The sequence below is a fragment of the Argiope bruennichi genome, chromosome 1 (genome assembly GCF_947563725.1).
Source record: "Argiope bruennichi chromosome 1, qqArgBrue1.1, whole genome shotgun sequence".
NCBI lineage: Eukaryota > Metazoa > Arthropoda > Arachnida > Araneae > Araneidae > Argiope > Argiope bruennichi.
In genome coordinates this window covers 82588775-82596978 of record NC_079151.1, presented here as the reverse complement: position 1 = coordinate 82596978, position 8204 = coordinate 82588775, and the positions used below count along the sequence as shown (strand labels likewise).

Sequence of the window (8204 nt, the reverse complement as noted above, 5' to 3'; positions counted from 1 at the left end):
TCATCACTTGATAACAGTTCACAAATACCATAGCAAAGTGGAATACTACTCTTATCAATGAATGGAAAACATTCACATCCATACAATAAAATTTATTTATTTTAAAATACATAACATGTTATACTGTTCAAAATAATATCTTAGTAATTTATTTTAAAATAATGAGCTTAATATTCTAACTTTAAAGTATCAAGAAGCATACACTTTTAATAATAATAATTAAAGAATAAGCTATGTATATGCTGCTAAGTAAAAGGTATAAATAAAATTATTTTTAAAAGAATTCTAAAACACATTTAAAACGTCTTTATCATAATAATAATAATGAAAAAACTCAAGTTCTTTGATACAAATAAAAAACTTTTTAAAAAATATAACATGTAAAAAAATATCGTTACATGTTTGTTTTTAATGTTAAAAAATATTCATTACAAATTTTAGTTTCATTGTATATTAATATAAGAAACATATATTAAACCTTGCTTTCTTCTTGGAACTATATCTTTTGTTTATATTTCAAATTATAGTGGTAAAAAAGCCTTTGATCCTTTTTAATTTTTCTGTCTTGCTCTTAGACACATAAAACTTAAATGTGCCTTTTATGTCTGTGGATTCCATATGAAAAATAGTATAAAAATGAAAAGTTTAAGAAACAATTTCTGAAGAAAATTACTTTTGTTAACTTTTAATTGAATAAAATAAACTATTCATCGTAAACTTTGCTGAATATTTATCCGTTCTTTTTTTAATCTTCTTTTGTTCATAATTCTTTTTCTGAAAATAAAAGAGCATAATGAGAAGAATTTAATCAAATGTGTGCTATATAATTGAACAAAGAATTCTAAAACACACCATTATTCATTACCACTAACAATTATGTATTTTTGAGTGGAGAATATTTCAAATTTTGTATTATACTTATTCCAAATTTAATTAATCAAAAGAATGCATTTTTTATGAATATTTTCCCTTTAGACATCTTGATTTCATATTCATCATTATTCATCAACATCATTATAAGGAAATGTGTTTACATACTTACATTGCCATCAGCGTCTACCTAGATTCGTTCATGCAACATAATGGAGTAGGAAGAATTGGAATTATTTCTGGAAATGCACTGTTAATGGGATATGAGACCTAAGAAAGAAATTATTTTATTTTGAATGTATTTTCCTTTTCAACAACAAATTTGCACCAGTTCTTAAGGCTTTATTCTTTGAAAGAAAAATTTTCTGAGGATATTGTTTTAATGGAATGTATTTTTTGCATGTATTATGTTTGCATTTAATTAGAAAAAGAAAATATAAAATGCTTACAGTTCCAGGACAGTGAAAAGCTTGTTGGGGAAGATACACTAGTGTTGGATATGGCAAAATATTCATCTGCAACAGAATGTGAAATTTATTTTAATTATAAAGTATATAATTTAATAAAAGTAATCATTCATAAGTAAATCATAAATCATCATAAAGTAACTAGATCATCAGGATAAGTAAGGAATTTCGTAATTACTATTTTATTGATCGTGTGTGCATACATGTATACTGCTAAATTTATTATTTTAATAAAATTTTTAAAAAGACTTCATTTTAAGTAATGTAAATAACAAAATGGGTTAAAAATCTATTGCTTTTTGAGATTTGGCCTGAAATATCTGCCATTCCGAATTTGTAATAACTAATGTCATCTATACTTATGAAAGGAAGTTTAGAAATGTGTGTCAGTGATGACCAGACGAATCTGCTGACAGTTAGGAAATTTTACTTGTCAGCTTTATGCTACAAAGAAAAAAAAATGTTATAAATTGTCTGGATATTTATTGAGATAACTGACCATAATTGCAAAATGCAAATATTTTGAGTTATAGAATATATGTTGTACATATGAAAACAGTTTACCCAGGACTAATGACTAAGAAATACCTTTTTTAAATACATTCTCACTTTAAAAATTATCAAAATTGAGAAATTCAAGTATGTCCATTTCTCTCTCTGTCTCTCTCTCTCTCTTCACGCTGATATCGGATATATACGAATTGCATTGGAAATTGTGTTTGATCTTGTCTTTTGAAATGTATTCATCAATTGGAAATTTCATGAGAATTTCTTTCTTTTACAATTGGTCTTTTTTTTAATTCATTCGTATAAACTTAAATTTGTTATTTAAAAAAAATAACAATTTATCATTATGGTCATTTTAATATGAAATAATTTTGTTAGATGACTTTTATTCAAAACAACTAGTATTCTTTGGATTATTAACTATTTTAAATTGCATACGAAATTTTTATTTACTCAATTTAAACCGAATCATTATTCCATTTTAGGAAACGAATCTACTGTTTGTTCCATTAATCTGATATTTATACGAGCAAAATCGTTCTTTACTTTCATTTCATTTTTATACATACATTCTTACTTTTTTTTTTAACTTCAGTTTCATTTTATGTTCTAGTCTCACTGACATTTATCACTATTATGTGTCGTGTGCATTTCTCGTCGTGCGTGTTAAATAAAAAACAATACGATAGAGTATCTGAATTTAGAGTGTAAAATTTGTTAGTAACATAGTTATTTTCTTTTTAATAACATGGTTCATATTCCTTATTTAAATAATTTTCAAATTCCTATCTTGATTTAGTATTTCTAAAAACTAAGCTGTGAATTGAAGCATTGCCAGAAAAGTGTATTTAATACATTTGAAGAAGATTACTAAATCTGAATAAACTAATTTTTGAGTTATTCGATTACTATGAATGCTTTGAAAGCAAATGATTAAATAAAATGCATTGAAAGTACTAAATGTTGCACACTTTTTTTCTCATATCTCTTGAGCATACTAATTGATTCTTAATTTTCGATACTTTTCACACATTTTTTAAAAATAATAAAACTTCGAACAATTTCTTTTATTATATTGGTGCATCGTTAAAATTCTTATTAATCTAGAGCAAAATACTCCATTTTTAAAATGCACCCCTTATTTTTTGTGGAAAATTTTATTTTAGTTAACTTCACAAAATTAAGTCGTCATATATTTACACAAAGTCATATTACAGTTTTCTCATATTATATATAAATATATTCTTTGTATTTTCACTATTATTTCATGTACGATCTTTTGATTTCATTCATATGATCATTTCATTTCATTTGTTTTACCGCAAATTATATTCATTTTTACTTATAAGAACTAAGCAAAAACTTTTGAATGATTACAAACTTGAATGATACCAAACTTCACTCGGCAGGGTTTTTTTTTTTTTTTGAAAAAATATTTAGATGCGAATCACATACTGATTACATATGAATATTTTTCAATCTTACCTCATTTTACATCCTTCAGCGCCATCTCATGAAATTTTGGGATACCAGTAGGTTGTCATCTTATTTCAATAATGAAAATACCACAACAATTTACGAGATGGCGCTATATGACATAATTAACATGAGAGCAGATAGAACAAGACTCTAACAGTTATAAAAACAGTTGTGTGTTTTTTGTGCAAACTCTACTTTTTCTTAGGAAAGACACTTATATAATAAATAATTTTAAAAAGTGAACTTTATCTAAATATAAAACTTGATCCGAATCTTTTGAGCAGTTTCCGAGATATACAAAATAAATAAATTGTGTATATATACAAAAATTGCATGTTTAAAGTTATAAGATATCAACAAAGATTATTTTGAGATTTATTTACCTGTGGTGAGCCATAGGCATATTGTAAATCAGTTACACTGAAATTCAATCCACCTTGAATATATGCATTAGGACTTTCATAAGTATTTGCTGGTATTTCATATCTAGTAATTCCTGGATAATCTACAAAAAAAAAAAAAAAAAAAAAAAAATTACAAATAAATCTCTCTTATCGAAGAATATATCAGAAATTTCATTTTTAATATTTTATCAGCTTTTTGAACTATCTATTTACCTGAAATCTCTGAATAAATCTGAAAAATAAAAAATAAAGGAATGTTATGATTTTTATGACAGAATATATAACCAAATTTAGAATTATGATTAAATAAAGGTTTCAAACCATATAATTTTTTCTGGTTGTTTCTTGTTCAACAATTGATGAATCTGGTGAATTCCAAAAAATTTCAGATGTTTCTGAACGATAATTCTGTAAGAGAATAAATAAGAATATTATGTTATGTTCTAAGTATAATAATTTTCTTAAGAATCTGATATAGCAAATACATTAATTATGATGGAGCAAAATAATAATATACTGTTAATCAATTGTTCTTCCTTCTGTTTCAATGATAGAATTAGACATCTTGATAACACATAGTTGTACAAGACTTGTAGGTGCCCTTAGGCAATGGGCAAATTTGGGTCATTTCAACTTCCAAAACAAGAAAAAAAAATTGTGATTTTAATTTCTATATAACCAATTTTTAAGTAAGAAATATTATAACTAATTGAAATAGTAACATTTTTAATTAATGTCATCTTCAACATAGCTAGATTTATTAACTCTTCAATAACTTATAAAATATATTTTTAAAAAAGGTGTTTACTTGTGGGCACATTGTAGAATGCTAATAGTGTGTGTGTGTGTGTGTGTGTGTGTGTGTGTGTGTAGTTGACGTTCATACCACATAACTGATTTCATATTGTTATAAATGGAATTTTTTTTAATAAATAATTTTAAATATTTGTATTTATAAATGATATAGTATTAAAAAGCATAATACAAAGCATAGGAGCTCAAGTTAAATTAATGTTCCCTGGCTATGCATTAAACAATTTTTAGTGAATAAAAGACAAAAATATTTTCCTTCAAGCAACGCTATATACATCAGTTGATATAGCAATAAAAATACTTATTCTGGGATTAGTATATTTTATGTAAATTTTTACATACAAACTAATTATAATTGATCCCAAACTAAAGGTGTTTTCTTTCTTAAAAAGTTATATTTATTTAAAAGTAGCAGGAGTAGTCTCATAGAACTTCCTTCCATATGAGAGTATGAGACCACTCCTAACAAACATATTTTCTCTCGTCCAACATATAAAATTGTAGACCGCAGGTAAAGCCTCGAATGTATTGCATGGCATTGGCCGGCAATAGTTACGAAATATTCAGTAATGGCATTAATTTAATATTTTTACTAAATCACGCATGATCCTTTGCGATTTTTTTTTTTCAATTAATCTCTGATATTTAACAATAGACAACCAAAGATCGAATTTGTGTCTCAGACGCGTTATTTCTTACCGACTGAAATTGAAATTTGATATAGAACTAGAATTGTAGTTACAAAGTCGCATACAAAATTTCACATAATTCTTTCCGTCCTTATTTATCTCATTTACATGTTTGTGAAAATACAGACTGACGGAAAGTAAACACTTGGACAGCTTTTATTCCAAATTTAATAGGATATGTACTTTAGATGTTAAATCTGAATTCAAAATTTTATTCATGCACCTCCCTTCGTTTTGTAGTTATCGTGTTAATTTATATTCGAACCAAGAATAATTTTGCATAAAATTTGATAAAAATCTAAAGCCTTAGTGTAAAGTCCAAAAATAAAATTTCAAGAGTTTTTCATTTATATTTGTCACAGACGGACAAACAGAAAACTTAAAAAAAATAATGTATTTTTCGAATTGAGGGGGATCTAAAACGTGGAAATTCGTCAAAATCTCGAGATTATTATTATTATTTATTATTATTATTATTTTGGCGATTGTAAATTTTTCTCTATACTTCGTATATGAGAAAGTACAAATGTTATAGGAGAGTTTAATGCTTAGGAAAGAATATAATTTTAAAACTGTCACAAAATTCGCTACAGTCATAGTTTTGAGTCATCCAACCGGGATAACAGAATGGAGTTCCTACTTGCAAATAAACAAAAGACAACCACAATTGATTAAAAATTATTAAGTCATATATACACGAAATGACTGACAAGATTAATACTAAAAACAGCATTAGGATAGAATAGCAACAATGATTGAAATTAGATCATTTGGAAGAAATGTTCTTCGTTTCATTTCACGACTGTCAAATATGTAAATATTTTTTTTCCTTCAAAAGTCCTCCAATACTTATTTAAAATTATAAAAGATAAATATTTTTTAAAACTTAAATGCAAATTTTGCAATATGTTAATTAAACGTAATACCGCTTGATTCTTGAAAAATTCACTTGATTTTTGCTGCATTGCGAAATTTTCATAAATATTCCGAATAACAAAAATGTTAATTTATTTACATGAGAAGTCTTCCAGAAATTATATTTAACTTTAAAGAATGACTATAATCTTTTAGGAACTGTTCTAGTCCAATGGTAGATTTTCGGCTTAGAGACAGAAAGGTCAAGATTAAATGGATTTAATTCCATTATGCGTTTAGTTATTCATGTATCGAACTTCTTTTGACGAGTTTTACATGAAAACATGGAGGAAATTCGTTTTACGGTTCAGGCACCATCTTCTTTATCTGAACATGACTCACAATTATAGGGTAAGCAGCGCTTCCATCTAATGTAGTTTCGAAATGAGATGTTAATAAAACTAAACTAATCTATACAAATGATTCGCTCTACAATTAAAATTTCTTGCTCTTGCCTTATAGAATTTAAATTAATGTGCTGTAAAATATTTAAAGAAACTGTTTTGTTTATTATATTTTTTAATTTAATATTGCTTTACTGATTTAATCTTCTAAAAATTGACTAGATATAAACATAAAATACTATTTATGAGATCTATATATGACACGGTACATTTACTATCTAAATATAAAGTATCATTTATAGAATACATTTTTAGTTTCATTGTACGAGCATTCATATTTATTTTCTTAAAAAGTGCTGCAGAAGTTAAAATATAAATATATGAAAGGAGATAAATAATTCTTATAAAACCATTTATAACTAGTTTTCTAGATTTTTATTCCTCAAACATCTATTAACCGTTATAGTTATCAAATATTTTCTTGAAAATCTATTTCAAAAATTTAAACATAAAAATTAAAATAGATGTATGTATTTTGCATTAAACTTGTATTTAAATTTTTCGCCTAACAAACGTGTTTAGAATTTTAATAATACCTGTTTCTTCACAGCTGGTGCGATGTTCAGTTTTTTGCCTTTAAAAATCACTTCAGCCTGTAACGAAAATTTATAAAATAAAATTTTGAAATATTTAAAGTATTGAAACTTTGGTTGCCTACAGTTAAAGCTACAAAAAGTAAGAGTTAAAAAGAATGAAATTACAAGATGGTATCCTAAAGTTAAAACAGTACTTTGGGATTATCCCGTCGACCTGTCAGCACTCGCGGAAATGCGCCAATCCTCGTAAAATGTGCCAAAGGATTGAAGAAAATGCGCCACTTCTTTGGCGCCATCATAATGAAAAGTAATTTGTGGTTATTGGTGCAAAGCTACCGTTTGGCGATAATATCGGGTTTGGCGAAAATGGTCGACGGGGTAATCCCAAAGTGCCGTTAAAACTATGAAGGTATTTTTCTCAATAATACCCGAAATTGATTAATTGATTTGTCTTGCATACAGTGGCGGCCAAAATTATGGACACTTTTGAAAATCGTTATGTTTTTTAACTTTGTATGCTTATAGAAAATGTTAAATTTCACAAAATGCCAACTCTTACATATCATTTTAAAGATAATTTAATTCAAATTCAAATATTTCAGAATTCAAATATTTGCAAGACAAAAAAAGTTATTCTTACTTTAATCTGAATAACAAACATAGTGATGTAATTTCTAACTTTCCTGACAAATCACTGTTCTTGTTCCGGGAACCAGTCAAATGTTAATAACTGCTAACAGTAGCTGACATCATGTTTAAAGTTGGAACAAGTCATTATTGTGCTTTTTTCTGTAGATGGAAGGGTTTTTTTTATGTAATCAAATTGCAAGTTAGAAATTTTGTTAAACTTTTTAATATATAGTTTGAATTTTTGTAAATATTTCTAATATTTAGATAAGAAGCAATGACATTAAATAAAAGAATATATTGGACACCTAGAAAGAGAACTAAGATTATTGTGTTACAAGAAAGTGATCTTTCCTAAGCTGAAATTGCAAGACAGGTGCGTGGATCAGTGACTACATCTGGAGTCCGTAAGTTTTGTTTACGATATCAGGATAAAAATTCAATAAAAAAACAAAGCAGGAAATGGCTGAAAAAAGGTGCACCGCATCTGCTG

At 26.4% G+C, this 8204-nt stretch overlaps 1 protein-coding gene across 1 annotated transcript; it reads right to left on the bottom strand.

Moving 5' to 3' along the window:
* Nucleotides 1-710: 710 nt before the first annotated feature.
* On the bottom strand, nt 711-7380 carry LOC129973198 (uncharacterized). Its single transcript, XM_056087488.1, has 8 exons — nt 7279-7380; nt 7085-7141; nt 4049-4135; nt 3941-3959; nt 3707-3828; nt 1320-1385; nt 1043-1140; nt 711-774 (listed from the first exon to the last, which is right to left on the bottom strand). The coding sequence occupies exons 1-7, from the start codon at nt 7378-7380 to the stop codon at nt 1057-1059; spliced, it is 537 nt and encodes a 178-aa protein (XP_055943463.1). The 3' UTR covers nt 711-774; nt 1043-1056.
* Nucleotides 7381-8204: the final 824 nt, after the last annotated feature.

Bases quoted from the DNA above. Each gene is read 5' to 3' on its own strand.
- LOC129973198 (XM_056087488.1), bottom strand. From the start codon at position 7,380: ATGGCGCCAAAGAAGTGGCGCATTTTCTTCAATCCTTTGGCACATTTT. The intron at 4,136-7,084 runs GTATTATTAAAA...ATTCTCTTACAG, and splicing joins CACCAGCTGTGAAGAAACAG to AATTATCGTTCAGAAACATC. The intron at 1,386-3,706 runs GTAAATAAATCT...ATTCTGTTGCAG, and splicing joins ATGCCTATGGCTCACCACAG to ATGAATATTTTGCCATATCC.